At 38.2% G+C, this 21,933-nt stretch overlaps 2 protein-coding genes across 3 annotated transcripts; one reads left to right on the forward strand and one right to left on the reverse strand.

Moving 5' to 3' along the window:
* Positions 1–1,301: 1,301 nt before the first annotated feature.
* On the forward strand, positions 1,302–20,532 carry NOP58 (NOP58 ribonucleoprotein). Of its 2 annotated transcripts, XM_080933429.1 has the most exons (15): positions 1,302–1,538; positions 3,630–3,706; positions 5,461–5,513; positions 8,764–8,885; positions 10,222–10,358; positions 10,555–10,619; positions 11,878–12,012; positions 13,181–13,326; positions 13,757–13,883; positions 14,689–14,852; positions 15,724–15,858; positions 16,096–16,157; positions 18,001–18,134; positions 19,527–19,684; positions 20,299–20,532. In XM_080933429.1, the coding sequence occupies exons 1-15, from the start codon at positions 1,494–1,496 to the stop codon at positions 20,347–20,349; spliced, it is 1,611 nt and encodes a 536-aa protein (XP_080789555.1). In that variant the 5' UTR covers positions 1,302–1,493; the 3' UTR covers positions 20,350–20,532. The 2 variants fall into 2 exon arrangements, with proteins under 2 accessions (XP_080789555.1, XP_080789556.1); XM_080933430.1 differs by lacking the exons at positions 1,302–1,538; positions 3,630–3,706; positions 5,461–5,513 and adding an exon at positions 5,693–5,823.
* An 870-nt stretch (positions 20,533–21,402) lies between these two features.
* Positions 21,403–21,695, reverse strand: LOC308432837 (small ribosomal subunit protein uS14-like). The gene has a single exon (XM_080932669.1). The coding sequence runs from the start codon at positions 21,679–21,681 to the stop codon at positions 21,511–21,513; it is 171 nt and encodes a 56-aa protein (XP_080788795.1). The 5' UTR covers positions 21,682–21,695; the 3' UTR covers positions 21,403–21,510.
* Positions 21,696–21,933: the final 238 nt, after the last annotated feature.

Here is a 21,933-nt window from a genome sequence, read left to right on the forward strand (position 1 = left end):
TGAACCCTTGGAAGAGCAGAAAACGCTCTTAACCATTTAGCCATATGCCCAGTATTCCCTTTATGTTCCCCATACATTCCTTTTAATATTTCTTAGTATCATTTTTCCTTGACCCAGCACTTTATTTAATAAGGTACTTGAAGGAATTTTCAGGCAATTATTATCTTTGGCCTAAATCTAAATCTGAGACAGTTCTGAAGGACAGTATTGTGGGAGTAGTGTAAGTAGCAGTTTTCAAGGACAAATTCTGGAAAATGGATGCCAGAGAGTTCTCATTCAATAAGAAGTGCCTTTTCCTTTTAGACAGTTATCTAATCTTGGCACTCTGAAGCCGGAGGCAGGAAGGCAGTGATTCAAAAAGGCAAAACAAGGCTAGGGATGTGGCTGAGTTAGGAGAGTGCATGCCTGCCGTGTATGGAACCCAACGTGTGGTTCCATCCTGAACATTAATAAAGTCGGTGTGGTGCATATGACTATAACGTCACTACTGTGGAGGTGGGGGTGGGTGGACCTCTATGAGTTCAAGACTTCTCTGGTCAACACAGTTACAAGACATAGTTAAATAACTACATAGAGACCCTGTCTCAAACAAACAAATTGTTTTTGAGCAAGGACATGTGAGTTTGAGGCCAGTCTGAGATTTGTCTTAAAATAAACCTAGCCACTAAAGCTGAAAGTTTCCATAAGGTAAATTGCATTGAGACATACTTAAATTCATACCTTGGGAGTATTTTAAACATACACACAAAAGCCCAGAAAATATCTATACTTATAACTATAAAAGAAATCTTTGCTAAAAACCTGTTTGACCAGAGAGGGAAAAATCACCAGAAAATGTTCCTGGTTATAAAAGTTTGTTTCCCTTGCAGAGGACCTGGGTGGGTTCTCAGCACCCACGTAACGGCTTATAATCGCCTATAAGTCTACTTCCCGGAGGTCAGAAGAGGGTGTTTCAGATTCCCTGGAACTGACTAAATGGGACAGGAATGCAAGGAAAAGTGTTTTGTGTTGTTTTAAAATAAAATGTCCTTCACATGGCGGGCGTGACATATGTGCTGTAAATTATACATTTATATATAATATAATATATAATAGTTTACACAGAATTTATTTTTCACATAATCGCATACATTGACAACTCCCAAAATCAGTTCAGGACTTAACAAGTCTCGCGATATTTGGAGACCTCCTCTCTCTCCTAACTCTCCAGTGGGCGGGAAATATCCGGAAATGACCTCACGCTCTGCGGCGCTGATAGGCCGGAAGTGACGTTGACATCCCAGAATTCTTGGAGAAGGAGACTCAAATTTGCTGGTCCATGCGGAGAGGTGTGGAACGTCCGGGCAACGTGCTCTGCCTGCTCGTCGGGAGCTGGATGTGTTTGCGTTTCCAGGCGTCAGAGGCCTAGCGGGCCTTCAGTAGCCGAAAGTTCGTCTTCTACCGTGGTGTAAGGGCTCACGTCTAGCCGCGTAGCGCCCTGACCTGGCCTCACCATGTTGGTCCTGTTTGAGACGTCCGTTGGCTACGCCATCTTTAAGGTAGGGGAGATGGAGTTGTTGAACCAAAAGGCTTATATGGGACAGAGCCGGTTAAGATTTAAGGAGAGACGGAACATCGGAACACATTTGAGTGTCTTTCAAGTCCCTGGGCTCCGAAAGGATGTGGAAAATCAAGAGCCGGGTGTTCAGGTGAACACGTGGCTTCTTCGACTTTAGGGCGACCTGTGCTTTAGAAGATTCTCTCGGTTTTAAAAAAATGGGCAGGACCCCCTTTTTTTAAACAAGTGATAATAAAGCGTTCATTTAGTAAAAATTCACGGTTCTGGGGGCAGAACCTTTGGCTTTGTATAAGCACCCTGTCAAACACCCCCAATCCAAGATCAGTTTTTAAAATATTTTTTAATATTTTGTGTACAAGAGTACACCGTAGCTGCCTTCAGACACACCAGAAGAGGGCATTAGATTCCATTACAGATGGCTGTGAGCCACCATGTGGTAGCTGGGATTTTAACTCAGGACCTCTGGAAGAGCAGTCAGTGCTGAGCCATCCATCTCTCCAGCCCCACTTATTTTGGGTTTTTCTGCTGCTCAGGATGCCTTGGAATTCTTTCTGTAGACCAAGATGGCCTCGAACTGAGATCTATCTGCCTCTGCGTCCCAAGTGTTGTAATTAAAGGTGTGCATGATCACTAACGGGCTTTATTTTTCAGGCAGGGTCTCGCTATGTAGGCTTGGCTGACCCGTAACGTTCCATTTAGATTTAATTTGATTAAAGCTGCCGTCCAGGATCTGGGTCCTTTCAGGCATGGTTGGAAGGTTTTAAGTAGTGACTGGTTTGCTTTATTGAAAGATTAATTTACTGTGATGATAAAAGGAAGGAACAAGAGAAAGGTACACTGCGCTTAGACAACATGAACGTTAGGACAAATGGCACGACAAACCTCGTTCCCCAGCCATTTTGTCTGTAGCGGTCTCTCGCTCTCCTGATTTGTCGTTGACTTTCTGTTTTTTCTGTTCCTCTCTCCTCTTGTCCCAGCTCAGCCTGGGCCTTTCTAGATGTCTATGGCCATGTTCTTTCCCTCATATCTACATTGAAACCCCCTTCCATGCCTAGGAGTGTCATGTCTTTTTTTTTTTTTTTTAATTCAATGAGATTGCTCTAATGGAGCTGTCCTATGTAGTTGTATAAAACAGGGAGTTCATAATTGCAAACATGAAATCTAGATGGCTATTAGCTTGAGTGTTCCTTATTTAAATATGGAAAAGTTTTGTTTTGTTTTGTTTCCCTCATTTTGTGTGCATTGGTGTTTTTCCTGCATGTGTCTCTGAAGGTGTCAGATCTTGGAGTTATAGACAATGATGAACTGCCATGTGGATTTTAACCCAGGTCTTTGGAAGAGCAGTCATCTCTCGACAATGGGATGTTACTGAGATTAGGAACAAAGAGGTAGCTTGTAGTCTATGCATTGAGCATTCCTCTATTTATTACTAGTATGCTTCAGTATTAGGTGATTTTTGTGATAGATATGCTGTGTGCTGTTACTCTGGGAAGTTTTGAGTATTGAAGTTTTTGTTGCTTTTTTTTTTAATAAAGATTTACTTATTTGTTTTATGTTTGTGAGCACACTATTACTCTCCAGACACACCAGAAGGCATCAGATCTCATTATAGATGGCTGTGAGCCAACATGTGGTTGCTGGGATTTGAACTCAGGACCTCTGGTAGAGCAGTCAGTGCTCTTAACCCCTGAGCCATCTCTTCAGCCCAAGTTTTTTGTTTATAATTATTATTTATATTACTGATCCCTTATCTATGAAGTAGACATATTTTAGACCTAGTGCTATGATTGCAATTTGTGGGAACAAACTGAACAATTAGAAGTTGAAACTTGTGTGAATAGGAAAACTTCTAATATATATTTTGCTATACTTGTGGTGTGGCTGTGTATTCTTAAAATGTTACCATACACAAAATAAATTTGGAGCACTCATAACTTATGATCCATAAGGAAACTATCTCATTTCAATAAAAAACTTTTCTTCCCATATTTTACATTAATAATTGTTAACTTGAAAAATAGAGTCATATATGTCTAAACTGCCTTTGAAGAAAACTACTGGTTTATTGCAGGTTCTAAATGAGAAGAAACTTCAAGAGGTTGATAGTTTGTGGAAAGAATTTGAAACTCCAGAGAAAGCAAATAAAATGTAAGTAATCGTGAAGTAAGATTTTTAAGTGTACAGTAGTTTTGGGGGGCCTCCTCATTTCCATGCTTTTTTTAGCTTTTTGGTTTTTTTATGAACAGTGTGTGACTTTAAGGCTGAATTTTTTAATCTTTTAATTTTTTAAAGCTGTGTGGGCATTAAGACAGGGCGTGTAGTCTTTGCTGTCCTGGAACTGGTGCTATAGATTAGGCTCTTGCCTCTGTCTCCAGAGTGCTGGGATTAAAGGTGTGGCCCACTACCTGGTAATTGAGGCTGTTTTATTTGGAACATAGTTCACCACAGTTAATTTGTATTGTAGACTACAGTAGACAATAACCAAAGGTCATTATTTTGTGGGATATTTGAGGACACACTATATCATGAATTAAGTGTGAATTAAACAATCTGGTGTATTTATCTTCTATGACTTCCAGTCTTATCTAGCTCTTGGGTAATTCTAGGTTTTAAAGTATACCACATTTCCTCAATCAAAATTTTGAGAAGAAAGTAAAACAATGGTAACTAAATTGGCTAAGGGGAGAGGCTTTCCTCAGGGTAGAGTCAGGGTCGGCATGTAACTATTCATGAATCATCTTGTGAAGTAACCCACTGGGAGCATGTAGTCCTGAGAAGAAACTCTGATCCTATTGCTTACCCCACATAAAGGGATCATCTATGGCTGTTCGTATTTGGTCATAGGTCTGCTGCTGCTAATAAATACACAAGAGTAAAGAACGGTCAACCTAGAGAAAGTGCAAAGTGAAATATAAATATGGATTCATTTGTACTGTTCCACCTGTAACAGAATTGTTGAATGAATTGAGTATATAGTGATTAGGAGAGATATTCATGATATACTGAGGAAAATCATGCTCCAGAATAATTGGCTTAATATAATTCCACCTACACCTTTCTGTATCCTTAAATATTTAGATAAATTCTGAGAAATATAGACCAGTACATACATATGATATGTCATACAAGTAGAAATGGGGTTAGGCTAGGACAGAAAAAGATAAAATCAGTACTTTTTTTCTTAGCACGTTTTTTGAGCTATCAGCATTTACCTTTCCAGGTAAGAAAAATTTGCTTCAACCACTACTGTTTTAGGGGATATAAGACTTAATTTTTTTCGTTTTAGAAGGTTATATGCTTTGCTGGGTTGATCTTTACTCATTGCTGTCAATGATGCATACCTTTTGGAACTGAATCTAAGTGATTTAACAGCATTCGTCACTACCACTGAGACAGCAATGGGTTAACTGATACGACTCTTTGTATAGAAAGCAGTATCCTACATGTAAGTCATGTAGGTGATGACATATGACAATAGGCAATTTCTCTACACTTCTGCCTAGAGGGTGTTTAGTTGGTTGTTGGTGCCGAGGATAGAACCCTGGTCTTTGCTCTGGTCCAGCCTTTTTGTTTGGTTTTTGAGACAGAAGAATCTTCTTGTAGACCAGACTGACCTGGAGCTCACAGAGATCCACCTTTCTGCTTCCCAAATGCTGGGGTGTTAGGCCTCGCCCATGGTCTTTTATTTTTATTTTAATAAGTTGGAACAAGGTTTAAGTACTTGAATTCATGGTCCTCTTGGGTAGGCCTCTGAGTAGCTGTGATTACAGACACGTTACTACATATAGTAAGTTGGTTTTACAATTAGTATATGCTATGGAAACATCTAGCTTCTATTTTCTGGCTATGTAGCTTTTGCAGAATCATTTCTTTCAGTAACATTTGTTCTCTTCTAATTCTAGAGTAAAGCTAAAACATTTTGAGAAATTTCAGGATACAGCAGAAGCATTAGCAGGTAAATAAAAATTTAAAGTAAGTTTTTTTTTAATTTAAAATTTAGAATTTTGTTTTTCTTACCAAAAGGTTGTCTTCAGTTGCCTGAGTTAATCTTCCTCAATGTTGTCAATGATGCATCTTATGGAACTGAATTTAAATGATTAACCCATTCGTCACTACCACTGAGACAACATTGAGTTAGCTCTTTTCACCATAGGTTGGTTCCCCATGTGATGAGAGATGACAAGTGGTTAAATTGATCTCCCTGTGGGAACCAACAGCCTAACGCTGAAGCACAATTCAGTAAAAGCTGTTCTACCGGGACCAAGGTAATGCCGTGCACCCAGCTCTCTAATAGTTTTATTAATTAAAGGAGAAGGTTGAGACTAGCCAATAGAAATAAAATAATTGGTAATAAAGCTCACCAGAGTGTACAAAAGCATATCAAAAATCAAAAGGAAATGAAGTTCTTCAAAGTACATGTTTGCACCAAAGGGCACGAAAGTCTATATGATATGAGAATGAAGGACTATAAAGATGGTTTAAAACTAGACAAGAATTTTATAGGTCTAAACACTTTAATCCCACATGGGGAAAAGATACTGTTTTTTTTTTCTGGGGATATTGGGTTCTTTTTTTTTTTTTTTTTTTTAAGATTTATTTTTTATCCATAGCTGTCCTCAGACACGCCAGAAGAGGGAGGGCATTGCAGATGGTTGTGAGCCACCGTGTGGTTGCTGGGATTTGAACTCAAGACCGCTGGAAGAGGAGTCAGGGCTCTTAACCCCTGAGCCATCTCTCTAGCCCCGGATATTGAGATTTTGCTATGCTGGAATATTAATGGGTTTCTTATTGTAGAAAGCTAGGACAGGGCATGGTGGAATATACTTTAAGTTTTATGTTGTGTGTTGTGTAGGTTGTATGCAGGTGCTCACATAGGCTAGAGGCACTACTTTTTGTTTTTATTTATTTTATTTACTACTAATATTATGTGCCTCCTGCAGCTACAGGTGGTCGTGAGCTGCCCAACATGAGTGCTAGGAACCAAACTGAGGTGTTCTAGATGAGTAATATCTACTTTAAAAGATAATTCTGAGGTTTCTTTGTCAACATACCAGTAGCTAGAGTCTCCTACATTTGTAAAGTATAATATCACAGTGATGCTATCCTTAAAGTTTTTTTCCTCTTTTTTTTGGGGAGGGGGCTGGGGAGTTAGTTGGGAGCTACTTAGTGAAGGTCCAAGGACAACTTTGAAGAGTCAGGCTTCCCATTCTGGGAAATTGAGATCTAGTCACCAACCCTGTTTAAGACTGGGTCTCTCTTTATAGCCCAGCCTGGCCTCAGACCTGGAATACTCCTGTGCCAGCCTCCTGTCTCTAGGATGTGCCACCACCATACTCCACTCACTACTTTTAGACCCATTCACCACAGTTCAATCTCAGGGTTTCTCTGCAGCCCTGGCTGTGCTCCTCAGCCGCCTGCCTCTGCCTCCCATCTGCTGGGATTAAAGGTGTGGCCAAACACAAAAGCAAGTTTCTTTACTACTAATATAATTAACCAATCACAATCTTTGTTATAAGTGGTAAAACATAGGTTTATAATAAGCAATTTTGGAAGTGAGGGAACTATGCCAAGAATCAGAAACCTCTACAATCAGTGCCTTGGGGTTTTGTTTTGTTTTGTTTTTCTTGTAATTAATGGTATATTGTCTCTTACAAGTTGGTTGGTTTGGGGGAGGAGCATAACTAAGATGATCCTGCAACTGAGGATGACATTGAATTTATAGTGAGCTTAGGCAAGCCCTCCACCAACTGACCAATAATATCCCAGGTCCTGTGAAACAGTTCATACATGCCATGACACATGGATGGAAAGCAGAAGACAATTTTGGGAAGTCACTTCTCTCCTTTCACCTTTACATAAATTCCTGGGACTGATTGGGTTACCCAAGGTTTATTGAATGTCAAAGCATTTTACCTGTGGAGCCACCTTCCTGGTCTTATAGGGCAGAATCAAAACTGAGTAGCTGTAGATCAGAGTACTCAATTTAGATTTTATACAATTAATATTCTCTGTTGGAAGTTCGTGTATGGCATTTCTTTTAACTTTCTTTTTAATTGGAGGGATACAGTCATGTCAGAACAGCTAGTGACTCACAGAGTGTTCTGTTCTCTTTACCACATAGGTCTTGAGGGTCAGACTTAGGGACTCAGCTTGGTGGCAGAAGCCTTGGTCATTGAGCTGTCTTGCTGGCTGTTTTTGTTTGCATTTACTTTTTAAAATTTTATTGATTCATTTATTGTATGTAAATAGATGTTTTGTCTGCATATATATCTGCCTACCAAAAGAGGGCATCAGATCCAACGGAATTCCTATTTTAGAGGTTTGTGAGCTGCGATATGGTGCTGAGAATTGAATCCAGGACCTCTGAAGAATAGCTTAGTTCAGCCCCCTGAAGTTATATGAGCAAGTTTTAAGTGATGAGTATTGTTTGATTGAAGAAGATGGTGATCTAGAATAGAATCTAGAGTTAGCTTAGTGTAGAGACTTCATACTTAGAAGAAACACATTTACGGGAAGGGCTATTGTGTGTGCTAGGTTAAACTTAAAATTGGATGACAAAGAAAATTACAAACTAGAAATGGGCTAGAGAGACTGGCTGCTCTTCCAGAACAACCAGATTCAGTTCCCAGCACTCACATGGCAGTTCAGGGTGGCTCATAATCCCGACTGGAAGGACCTGATGCTGCCTTACGGACTGTAGAAGCACTAGCATGCACGTGGTGCACAGGCGAACATCTAGGTAGAATACCCATGTATGTAAGGCAACAAAAGGTGCCAAGTTTAAACTCCGAACACGAAATTCAATTTTAAAGTACTTCTTTTGTGTGTATAGTGCTAAGGATTAGGCCAGATGGCTTTTTACAGTGAAACAAACACTTTTATTATCCCCAGTCCAAAGACTAAACAAACTAAGGAAAGAGACAGTTTGAGGCCAGCTGAGGATGTAGGGTGACCTGTAAAAAGTTAAATCGTAACAATCTTATTCCAGGGTAGGATCTCACTTTGTACTCCTAGCTGGCCTTTACTCAGGTTCTCCTGCTTCTTTCTGCCTCCCAAGTGCTAGGATAGACATTGGGCATCATCATGCCGACATTTATGAGTGGACTTTATTTATAAAACATTTACATGAATTATTTTTTCTTTGACTTATGATTTACATTAGAACTCTCAGTTATAACTCTTAGTTTTTCTGTTTTCCTGCAAAGCATTCACAGCTCTGATGGAAGGCAAAATCAATAAGCAGCTGAAGAAAGTTTTGAAGAAAATAGTAAAAGAAGCCCATGAACCTCTGGCTGTAGCTGATGCTAAACTAGGAGGGGTCATAAAGGTAAAGTCAGCTTAAAGGGCACATCATGATTCTTCTATGCCTTTTAGAGATGTGCAAAGCCACCCTTTGTGGTATTTGTCATGTGTTCTCTTAATTGATGTTTTTCTTATAGGTGGCATAATCTACTAGAAGTTGCAAAAAATAGTATTCCCTGTACACTATAGAAAATCAAAATGGACAAAAATGATAATATAAGCTCTGACCTAGCTACTCATGCCCTCTATTCACATTTTTTTTATGATCCTCACATAATTTAAATTTTTTCCTGTTGAGTAAAGGTGTGTTCATTTGAAGTTTTTAGTATCAGGCATAACATTTAGTATCAGGGGAAACATTAAATGAAGTACGGTGGTGCTGCCTATAATTACCTGCATGTGATGTTACAAAATATTGGTCTATATAAAGGAATTAACACATTTGTGAAGTGGAGAGGGAACAATGTTGTGATCGAAACAGTTTTGCTTTTTAAAACCCTTTTTCTCCAATATGGAATTTGTGCACCACAAAACCTAGAGTCAGTCAAGTCCTTGTTGCCTGTCTATTCATTCGTACTGTTTGGGAGAGGCATTTAATGGACACCACAGGGGAAAGATTGAAACTTTTCTGTTACTGTGAACAGAAATGCTGAGTACATGGCAGTTCAGAACTCTCTGTAACTCTGATACCCTCACACAGACATGCAAAACACCAACGCACATAAATAAATATCTTTCTAATGCTGTGAGTATATATTATGTAATTTTAAAGCTAAGTAAATGGCTGGAGAGATGGGTCAGTAGTTAATAGTACTTAGTCTATTTTTACAGAGGACTGGGCCTCAGATCCCATTACGAACCAGCATTACACAGCTCACTACTGCCCATCACTCAGGCACAGGGTAATTGATACTGTGCCCTTTGAAGGCACCTGCACTTGTCTAGTGCACAAACACTCATATGGGGTGGGGCAGGAGAGAAGGCTCAGTGCCTAAAGGTACTTCTGAGTTCAATTCCCAGCCACCACATGGTGCCTCACAACCATCTGTAATGGGATCTGATGCCCTCTTCTGGTGTGTCTGAAGACAGCTACAGTGTACTCATATATATAAAATAAATCTTTTAAAAACTTCACATAGGTATGTGTATAGATTGTTAGCACCATGTGCATTTGAGAAGAGTGTATATAATTTATAAAATTTCCTTAGATCAATATTGTTTTAGAATATCAGAAATAACAATACAGTGAGGTAGTTTCCGGAGGCTGAGGCAGAATTGTTACTGTGAGTTTGAGGTGAGACTGAATTCACATTAATGAAGTCTTTAAAGATACTATTGAAAACCCACAAATGTTTTTATAGGAAAAATTGAATCTCAGCTGTATCCATAGTCCTGTTGTTAATGAACTTATGAGAGGAATCCGATCACAAATGGATGGCTTGATTCCTGGGGTAGAACCACGTGAGATGGCAGCCATGTGTCTTGGATTGGCCCACAGGTAAGTATAGAAAGATTAGGGTGCTTACTTATATACATGCACATACTTATGTGTCTATGCTAAAAATGTATGGATATATTAATGGGAAGGAGATGCTGTTACCATCAAGAAAAATCTTGCCCTGTGTCAGTAAAGCTGATATCTTCAGTGTTGAACCATTTGTAAAACTGTCTAATTTATCTCTTCATTTCCCCAGCCTGTCTCGATACAGATTGAAATTCAGTGCTGATAAAGTAGACACAATGATTGTTCAGGCAATTTGTAAGTACATGGCAATCTGACCTGTTTTTTATTTTTGGGCTTTTTTCCTAACTGTTGTTACTATTTCTGTCTGTTGAGAAAGAAAGATGAACTAAACTTCAATGAGTAGATAATTGGGAAAGCAGTATAGAAAAATTACAAGCTTTAATTTGACTTTCTTGATAAGGGAATATTGTTAATAATACATACTGATTGATCTCATTTTCCCATGAGTGTTAGAACTGCAAGAGGGTTCTTTATAACTCTACTTTTCACCTGGTCTTTTATTGGGTTTTCATAAATTGAACAATTTAAGAATTACCAAAGTTGTGCCATTTGCAAGTACTAAAAGTTTCATTGCTTAGTGTATATCCAGAAAATTAAAAATCATAGACTTAAGTTCTTTGGGTTACCACACCTATGTTCATAACAGTATTTAACATATACTTGTTAAAAAGGAAAATTTTTTTAGCCATCCATGAATAAACAAAATGAGTAGTCTTTTGAAGCTTTTAAAAGAAATAATACATGTCACAATGTGGAAAACTTCCATCTGTGTAGAAACCAAACAGTGCACAGATATAGCTCTTCCAAAGGAGCAGGATTTAATGCCCAGACAAAGTGGATTATATGCATCCAGTTCCAGGCACACACATAGTGCGTCTGTACTTGCACAGAAACTTTTTTTTTTTAAAAGCAAGTCAAGCAAAACAAAAAATTGCTCGTCATATGACTGATTCATGAGATGCCTAAAAATAGACACAAATAGAAAGATTAGAGTCTTGAGAATGCAGAAGAGCTATATATAGTTAATTTACAATTATTACATTTTGTAGTCTTATGTACACCGCAGAATTTGTGTGACAGGCAACTTTGTGAAGTCTCATTCCCTAGTTCTACCATGTGGGTCTTGGTGATTAGACTCAGGTTATTAAGCTTGGCAGCAAGTGACTTTGCTCCATGGGCCATTATGTTTGTCTTGTTTGGTTGTCAGTTTGGCTGATTTGTTTATTTGCTTGGACATAGAGTCATCTGTATAAATTAGAGTAACTTGTAACTACAGCACCCACCTCCAGGTGGGCAATATTAACCCTTCAGTGACTGGCTCCAGGGTGCTTTTTAAAGGGTGTAAGATACTCAGTTTGGAGAATATTCTGAAAAGAGATGGTAATAATGGTTATATGGCATAAATGTACTTAGATGTTTTCAGGAAATTTGTTATGTGTGCTCACTACTGCCATCAGTCTCTCATTAGTTCTATTTCTATTTCATTTTACAGCCTTGTTAGATGATTTGGATAAAGAACTAAACAACTACATTATGCGGTGTAGAGAATGGTATGGCTGGCATTTTCCTGAGTTAGGGAAAATTATTTCAGATAATCTGACATACTGCAAGTGTTTACAGAAAGTTGGTGAGTTGATATTGAGAGAAATAAATTTGGTATAACTCAGTAGGAATTGTATTGAGTACTTAAGATAACTGCAGTGTTTTTGTTTTTTTTTTGATTATAAATGTACCTACTTAATATGTTATGAACAGTTTGAACATTTACTTTGTTTTGGTTTTTGAGATAGCTTTTCTCTGCAGCCGTGCTGTACTAGAGCTCACTCTGTAGACAAATTTGGTCTCAATGCAGGTGTGCTCACCTCTGCCTCCAGAATGCTGGTGCTAAAGGTGTGCGCCACCACTGCCTGGAATCAATAAACATACATGGCTTCTTTTAAATGTCTAACTTTGCAAATAACAGAAAAAGCCAGTAGCTCCAAATGAATCCTACTGACCCATATAACAAATATTATTATTTACTAACCAATATATAAAAATGTTACTTTCAACTTCATGGTAAAAATTTTTTTAAACATTACAGTTATTTGGCCATACTTTGAGAATACTGAGTATGATCCTGGCTAGTACTTAATAAGGCTTGCTTCAAATTTGGCTTTAAAAAAAGAAAGAAAAAGATTGGGGCTGGAGAGGTGGCTCAGTAGTTAGGAGCACTATCTGCTCTTCCATGGATCCCTCTTCTGGTATATCTGAAGGTATATCTGCTTAAGTCAGTAAGTAAATAAGTCTTAACAACAACAAAAAGATTGCAGCAATGCATTGGCTTAGATAATGAGAAATTCAAGGCGAGTGAGGTTGATTATTGGCCCTGTTCTCCTAAAGGCAGGTTAAACAGAGTACATGGTAGGACAGCAGTGTTGATCTTACGCATTCTCAAGGCATATTGTTACTTCTGGCTATGAGGTCCAGCCAAAGTTTCCAGTCTTAGGCTGTAAAAGAGAGCTTCAGCTGGCAGTCCCAGCATTTCCAGTTCACCAGCCTAGTCTATTGTGAGAGTTCCTGGACAAGCAGGGCTATACAGATAAACCCTATCTCAGAGAGAAAGGGGTTTTAGAATATTGCATTTTTTAATGAGATTAGTGTTAATCCTATTCTCAGTTGGCACCTTTTCTGAAATTTATAAGATGCTTTGTCTTATTTTAACCGAATGTGTTTTGAAGTTTCTGAATCAAGCCTTTCCATAAGGAAAGATAATACTGGGAAATGATTATGCTTCATCTACAAATATTCCATAGGGGACAGGAAGAACTATGCATCTGCTACTCTTTCTGAATTGCTGTCAGAGGAAGTAGAAGCAGAAGTGAAAGCAGCCGCAGAGATTTCTATGGGAACCGAGGTTTCTGAAGAAGACATTTGCAACATACTGCATCTGTGCACTCAGGTACATTACACCCAGAGCCTGTATAGAGGACTTGGTAAGTCTAATGATTTGCAGGTGGCAATGATGATACTTACATTTGTTCACCTGATAATATATGAAGGTGTTCAGTCACTACCTCATCTGATGCCATCTTTTGTGTGTTAGGTAAAGGTGGTGAGGTAAATGATAAGTGAAGTCATTTATGTTGCAGAGACACAATTTTCTGTTCAGTTTCTGCTTTCATGAGAAAGCTCTGTATCTCTTTGTTCAGACTCCCAGGCTGCCGTCTAACTCCCATACTCACAGGATCTCAGCCCAGCCTTTTACTGTTGAATTGTCATTGAGTTGCTTGTGCTTTTTTTCTATTTGTCAGTATTGAAATCTAATATTTTCAAAATGGATTATGTACTTTTCATAATGTGTATATGACTTCCTTTATTCCTTATTTTAGGTAATTGAAATTTCTGAGTATAGAACTCAGCTATATGAATATCTGCAGAATCGAATGATGGCCATTGCACCTAATGTTACAGTCATGGTTGGAGAGCTAGTTGGAGCACGGCTTATTGCTCATGCAGGTGACAGTTTTAATGTGTTTGTAAAGACTAGAGACCATGTGTTCAATGATGATTTCTGATGCTTTGCCTGAGTTCTTTTTGAATAATGAGGGCAGCTTCAGTCACTACCTCTTCTGAGACATGGCGGTTCTTGGTCAAAGAATAAAATTAACTTACATTATCGTGTTTACATTATCCTCTTAAGCTCAGTCCTCAGGATCAAAGAGAATTCAATAGACCAAATTTTGAATGAATTTTTTAAATCACAGTATTAACTGTACACAATGCTATACTTCAGATATCTTTTTAAGCTGAAAGAATTCTTTCAGCAGTATGAGACAAATACTATAAGGTCGTGGGGCTATGTGCTGTTTTTATTACCTACACTCAGTTTCAGTCCATAGGTAATTTTAAGTGCCATAGAAATACAGTCACTAACTGGAGTTTGAGTTTAGTTAGTGTTAGTGTTTTACGTATTCCAAACTGCATTCCATACTGCATTCCATGCAGAACATCCAACAGTAACTTAGTATACCTCTAGATAAATTTTTTCATTCACCTCTAAAGGGTGAAATAAATCCTGCTCTATACTACTTACATGACCTGTAATGTGTTTACAGCAATGACATGCTTGGTTTTCAGTCTTAGAGTTATTGCTAGTTAATGTCCATATCACTATTGTTAGCATGCTGCTGTGTGTACAGTTTTAGTTCTCCGGTTCATAGCTTTCCGTGCACTTGGAATAACAGGAAACCTTAGGGTTTTCAGGGAAGTCAATATACTAGTATTGAGGTACATTTTTGTGACTTTTTTTTTCTTTTTAAAGGCTCTCTTTTGAATTTGGCCAAGCATGCAGCTTCTACAGTTCAGATTCTTGGAGCAGAAAAAGCACTTTTCCGAGCCCTCAAATCCAGACGAGACACGCCCAAATATGGGCTTATTTATCATGCATCTCTTGTAGGCCAGACGAGTCCCAAACACAAAGGAAAGGTGAGTTATAGTTTCTCTGCTGTATTTGAACTTTTCAAGATAATGTGTTTTGCGTGTTCACCTGTACATGCATAGGTATGTGTATGCTATATGCAAGGCTGGAAGAGGGCACCAATTCCCTTGGTACTGAGGGATTTAGTGCTTGTTAACTGCATGTCTAACAATGAACAGTATCCGGGTTCTCAGTGAGATCAGTAAATGCTAATACCTGAGCCTTCTCTCCAGCCCATGAGCTTTACTTTTATCTTGGCTCATTTTCTCCTCCTGAAATTACAGTGTACACTTCCATTTATTTTAGTGTACTATATTTAAGTAAAAGGCATGTTTTATACGTTACAAGAAGCTGTCTGCTGCTACTGACATTTATAAATATTAGATACTGCATGTACAATGTACTGAATGTTTTCCAAAAACCACATTTGGAGGTCTACTTTACATATTTCTGTATGTATTCTATAGATATCTACCTAATTAAATAGGAATAAACTGAAAATTTGTGAAATTTACAGCCTCTAGCAGAAGTAAGGTAGGAAATGGACACCATAGATTTGTTTCTAGAAGAATTTCTCCATTTGAAATGAGTGAGCAGTGTCGCACATGCTAGGTATCAGCTATAGCACCAAGCTGTTTCCCAAGAAACTTCAGTGTGTGTGTACACGTGCCACAGAGATGGCCAACTTGTAGGGCTCAAGTCATCAGAGTAAAGGAAGGAACAAAAGTGGAATACGACTTTATTCAATAATGGGCATAGATAAAAATGGTTCTGTGATTTCCTGTAATTTTCTTGTGAGTAAGAGGATTGCTACATTTGAGGATTTTACATTTTCGTGAAAAGAAGCATTCTGGCTCTCATTTTATCTTTGGTTTGTAGATTTCTCGGATGCTGGCAGCCAAAACTGTTCTGGCTATCAGATATGATGCTTTTGGTGAAGATTCCAGTTCTGCAATGGGAGTTGAGAACAGAGCCAAATTAGAGGCCAGATTGAGGATTTTGGAGGACAGAGGGGTAAGAACCATACTCAGTCTGTGGCAGATGCTAGGTACTTGTCAAAATTTGATTAATATAAGTATTTCATGTTTACACAACATTTTTTCATATTTCTTAGGAGCTGATGTGCTAATGGAATTTACCATTGAGACATGTTTGTTCAAATTAGCAAAAACATTGTCACATTCTATGGCATGCTATATCCACCAGGTGATGTGTTATAGATTTTGATGTAATTTTCATTTTTCTTTTTAGATAAGAAAAATAAGTGGAACAGGAAAGGCATTAGCAAAGGCAGAAAAGTATGAACACAAAAGGTAAAGTCATTTGAGAATGAAGAATTGATTTTGTTAATTAAAAAAATTTTTTTTATTGTAAACTTAAGACACAGCAGTGTGGATTGTTAGGAGAATTGGCAAAGGGCTAGAGACATCAACAATTAAAAACATTTGTTAAGGTCATCTATCAGAGGACCGAAGTTTTTGTTCCCAGTACTCATATGGTTGCTCACAACCAGACACACTTGTTTTACAAATATGTGCATGCAGACAAAATGCTCAGTTCTTTTTCTTTTCTTTTTCCTTTTTTTTTTTTTTTTTTTTTTAAAACTACACAGGGGCTGGAGCAATGGCTCTGTAGTTCAGAGAACATGCTACTATAACAGAGGACTTGGGTTTGATCTCAAGCACCCACTGGCAGTTCTCAAAAGTCTGGCATATAGGAGATCAAGCCTTTTTAAAAATGGCAAATAAAGTCATATTTAGTGTGTACTTTGAGAAATATGTGGAGTTGTAGAGTTGTTAAGTCAAGGGGACAGGCAAGATCTTTTGTGTGTCAATAATACTTTAGAGCTCGTGAGCAATTTCTGGGAACATCTTATAGTCACCACCATGCTGTCTGTATATTTATTTCTTATTTAATTTTTCCTTGCCATTTAGTTTTCAACATTCACATCTAGTTTTTGTTTTAATCATGGACACATTTTTTTGCATGTATTTGTATTGTGTGGGTGGAGGTTTAAGTGCCAAGCCAAAGTCCCTCATGGAGATCAGAGGACAACTTTTAAGATTTGGTTTGCTTCCCAATGAGTAGTCTCTGGGATTGAAATGAGGTTGGCCTTGGTGTCGGGTGTTTTTATTCTTGTCACCAACAGGTTCATAAACATGGATTACTTCCGTCATTTCACTTCCTCTGTAGTGTGCCATTTGTTTGAAAGCTTATCTAGAATGGAAGCTTTTGTAAAATCTGCTGACAGGCTTAAAAATTAATAGTTCATAGTCATAAAAAATATTGGGACCTTACTTGTGTAGGCAAGGTGGGATTTGTGAGTTTCGATGGATGAAATGGAGTTGCTTATCTTTTATAGTAAACAGACAATGTGTTTCAAGGTCTTTCAGAAAAGGGCATGGGAAATGGAGGCTGTGTGTTGGCTAGAAATTTAGTGTTTGTGTTTGCCTAGATAATGACTTGGAAGACAGTCTGAGCTACACAGGACCCTGTTTTGTTTTTTAAAGAAAAGGCAAGATGTTGCTATATTGCTATCCTTTTACCTGGTCTAGAATTCAGAATGAATTCCTCTGTATCTCAGGTTCTGGGGTTTAGCCATATGCCAACATCCCTACCTGGTTATGTGTGAACTTCAGTGGAATCATAGGGTATATATGTGGGCAGAGCAATGTTTAATGACATCAATTATAAGCATATAAAATTCATTCAGTTGTCTTTGTGGCACTTTATTAAAGTTAAACCAACATTCATCTACAACTCTTCTGTGCAGAATATTTCAGATTCCTGCACCTAAGTGAACTTAAACTATCAGCCTTGAGATTTAATTGACTTTATAGGGAGGGGATCTGTCTGTCACAGCTTGTGGTGAAAATGTCTAAATGGGATTATGAAACTAAACACTGAATCAGTGCAGTTTTACTTTCAGTTACTTGGAAAGTGATTTCACTTGATTATTTCCCATATAATGCTGGTGCTTTCCTACAGTAGAGCCTAGAGGCATTTCTTGACTGACTGAGCTAAACTACCCTAAAGCTGCTAGAACAAAACACCATTATGTGCTTTTGCATTATACAACAGTATTTGCTTTTCTCTTAAATTATTTCAGTTACAGGTATTTGTAAAGATTTTCCACAATTTATTTGGTTTTTTCAGTGAAGTGAAGACTTACGATCCCTCTGGTGACTCCACACTTCCAACTTGTTCTAAAAAACGCAAAATAGAAGAGGTAGATAAAGAGGATGAAATTACTGAAAAGAAAGCCAAAAAAGCCAAGATTAAAATTAAAGGTTAGTTTGAATTTTCAAAAAGAAAACAAAGAACATTTTGTTTTTATTTATTTGGTGGGGATGATGGGGGAGAGTGACAGTACACCTGTGGAGGTGTCATGTGAGTGGTTCCAGGAATTGAACAGTCGGCTCCACAGGCTTCTCCCCACTAATGCCTTTACCCAATGCTCTGTTTTCCATTTAATTTTTTGAATAATAAATAATACATTCAAATATCTTGATTTTTTTTTAACTCTAGTTTTTTAAAGAGAAATGCCTACCATTTCATTCATTGAGAACAGATATTCTAATGTGTCCTTATGTTCTTTGGGTAGAGGATTTTATAAAGTAATGTAAGTGTCTTTAAATGTAGAATCCATATATTACTAAATGTATAGAACCTTTAGAGTGGATGCTGAACTATTGTTTTTTGTGTAGCTTTAGGATTGATGAAGCAGTGTTTTTTTTTTTTTTTTTGGTTCATAGAACAGAATAATATATTGCAGCCTGCTCTTCATTATCAGAGTAGTTAAGTCTTATTTCTAGTGTTTCAAAACAGGTTCTAGAGTGCTGTCCTGGATTAATAATTTCAGCTGCTCTCATGTACCCAAGCCATCTACCCAAATACATGCTTCACAGAGCTCTTGCACACTCTTGACTGATACTACTCTCTTCCACCTTTGACCTTTGTGTTGGGATCCATTTGTCACACCCTCCTACAAATCTCCCCAACCACTGCTGCATTTTATCCTCAGTATTTACTGCCCTCTATTGTCTGGTATTTTATTTATTTCATGTATCTCCCATCTCACTGGATAGTCATAGGGATAACAGCTCTTTGCGTGTGCTGTGGTTGTGCATATGTGTTTCTGGATACTAGAGATGAATGTCAGGTCTGTTCTGCCTTAGTTTTGTTCTTGTTTCTTAAGGACAGTATCTCACTGAACTTAGAGCTCTGCGATTGTCTAGGACAGCTAGCCATCAAGTAACAGGAGCATCCCTGTCTCCTCCCCCACTGTGGGGTTGCTGGCTTGTAGCCCTGTGTCTGAATTCTTCCTTGTTGCTGGGTAGCTGAGTGTAGGTCCTTATGCTTGTATAGCAGGCACTTTACCAATTGAGCCATTTCTCTACTTTCAGGATAAAAATTAAAATCTAATCAATCTTACATAGGTAAAGACACAGAAATTTTCCCCTCTTGACTGTCCAAGCCCATCAGCCTATGTAATCAATTCATCTTTGTTTTAATGCTGACTTGTATTAAGTGACAACTGATTGTGGAAAAATTGTTTCAGCTTGGTTTAGATTATTTTAAGGTTGATAATATTAGACAAGGATGAAAGAGTTGACTACAATGACAGAAGAGCATCCTAGGGTTTTGAAGGAGGTCTAATACAATCATAATTCTTACACCAGCTGAAGTAGAGGAGATGGAGGAGGAGGAGGAGGCGGAGGAAGAACAGGTAGTAGAAGAGGAACCAACTGTAAAGAAGAAAAAGAAGAAGGATAAAAAGAAACACATAAAGGAAGAGCCACTTTCTGAGGAGGAGCCATGTACCAGCACAGCAGTTCCTGTATGTGATTTTGGTGTTTTAAAATAAACCTTAAGCATAGATGTTTATAATAAATAGGTACTATATTATTAGTCAGAAATGACCAGGTGTGTATAGGGAAATTAACAGAAAGATAAAAGTGTTTGATGGTATTTTTGTTATAGAGGCCACTTCTCAATTTTAGTTGTATTTTTAAAATTTATTTATTTATATATTCTTTTAAACATAGGAGTGTTCTGTCTGCATGTACACCTACATGCCAGAAGAGGGCCTCAGATCTCTTTATAGATTGTGAGCCACCTTGTGGTTGCTGGGAATTGAACTCAGAACCTCTGGAAAAGCAGCTCTTAACTGCTGAGCCATCTCACAAGCCCTCAAATTTAGTTTCTTACCATTAAAAGAGTTTTCTGTGCTAAGAATTGAACGTAACTAAAAGCTTTATGCATGCAAGGTAAGTACTGTCACTATGCCCCCAACTCATGGTTTATTGAAGCTTACTTTGTTGACATTACAATTTAGGGCTTTTTTTTTTTTAAGTACAAAATGTATTTTCTAAGAGTAAACTTTGCAATTTATAAGGAAAAGTTAATTATAAAATTACCACTATTTCAAAAAGCATTCTTGGTCATTTTCAGAGTCCAGAGAAAAAGAAGAAAAAGAAGAAAAAGAAAGACACCGAAGACTAATGTAAAGGAACCCTAATCCTGTCACCCGAACCATCATGCTTAAGATTCAGTTAGGAGCATATCAGATGCTCTAAAACAATCAAGGGAGGTTGATTATCTATAGCTTTTCAAACCTTTTTGTGTCTTGACGTCAGCTGTTAACCTTAGAGTCTTTGATACACAAATAAAAATATTTTCTTTGTATTATAAGGCAGTTTCGTGATCTCTTTATATTTTAGGGAGAGAATTATTAGTACTTTCTATGTTTGACTTGTTTAAAAGTGAGTTGCCAATGATTCAAATTCTAAAGTTTTAAATAGCTTTTCAGAAGGTGGTGATTAGACAGACCAGTTTAAGGTCTTATGTGTTTCCCTTGCCTTCTCAAATTTTAAAACTGAGAACATTCTGCAATCTGCTTCAGAAAGGAAAATAGTGGTTATGATTTTATCACTACTTTTGATGTGGTTTTGGAGACAAGGTCTCATTGCAGACTCACTGTGTAGCCAAGAGTGACGCCTGTCTTCGTCCCAAGTGACAGGATTACAGACTTGTGTCAGTGGTTATATGAGGTGCTGGGGAGCCGGTCCACAGTTGCTCTTATGCTTGCCAAGAGCTTGACCAAATGAGCTTCATCCCCCGTCCAAGTCGTCTGTTCTTAACAGCTGTGCCAGGGATCGAACCCAGAGCCTTACTTCTGAACTTCAGGTCCCTGGCAGAGTGTCTGTCTGTGTGTCTCTTGTTTTTCTTGATGTATATGTGCATTGCTTGCATGCCTTTGTCTGGAGGTCAAAAGAGTCTGTTGGATAAGCTGAAGCTAGACTTATGGATGGTTGTGAGCAAGTATGTCACTGTAAGAAAATCAGCCCATGCTGATTATTATACTAAAATTAGTATGATTTATAATCTACATTAAGATGTCCAATAGTTTTTCTTACCTACTTTGGCTCACAGTTTAAGCAGATTTGGCCACAGTTGTTTGTTTTCCTCAAGAGGATGTCACTGTTGTAGAGATAATCTGGGTATCCTGGAACTCAAAGAGATCCTCCTGCTGCTGCTGCCCTGCCTGCTTCCAACTTTTTTTTTTTTTTTAAAGTCTTCACTTTTTTATTCTTTGTGCACAAAGATTAGCATGATCCGGTTTCACTGGGTAGGCAGTCAGTCGAATAATCCATTCAAGGTGGCTTAGTCCAACTTGATGAAGCCTATGTCCTTCGCGTACTGCCGGAAGCACTGACGGCACATGTTCAGTCCGTATTTACGGATCAGACCGTGGCGGTTAGAGCAGACGCGGCAAGAGCGAGAGCCCTGGCCGAACTTCCACGGGTGACTCCAGTAGGGCTGCTGGTGACCCATCTTGCCTTCAGACGCGCAACGAGGAAAAAGGCTGCTTCCAACTTTTTTAAGACATGGTATGCTGTTACGATTAGTTTTGTGTTTAACTTTAAGTACTGTATTTCAGTTATTTCATTGGGCTTGAGCAAGTTGCATATATTTTATTTTCATATTAGTCTTAACTTTTGAGCCTCAGGCTACCTGCCTACACCGTAGCTGTCTTCAGACACTCCAGAAGAGAGCATCAGGTTTCATTACAGATGGTTCTAAGCC

The sequence above is a fragment of the Micromys minutus genome (genome assembly GCF_963924665.1).
Source record: "Micromys minutus genome assembly, chromosome: 19".
In the NCBI taxonomy this organism is placed as follows: domain Eukaryota; kingdom Metazoa; phylum Chordata; class Mammalia; order Rodentia; family Muridae; genus Micromys; species Micromys minutus.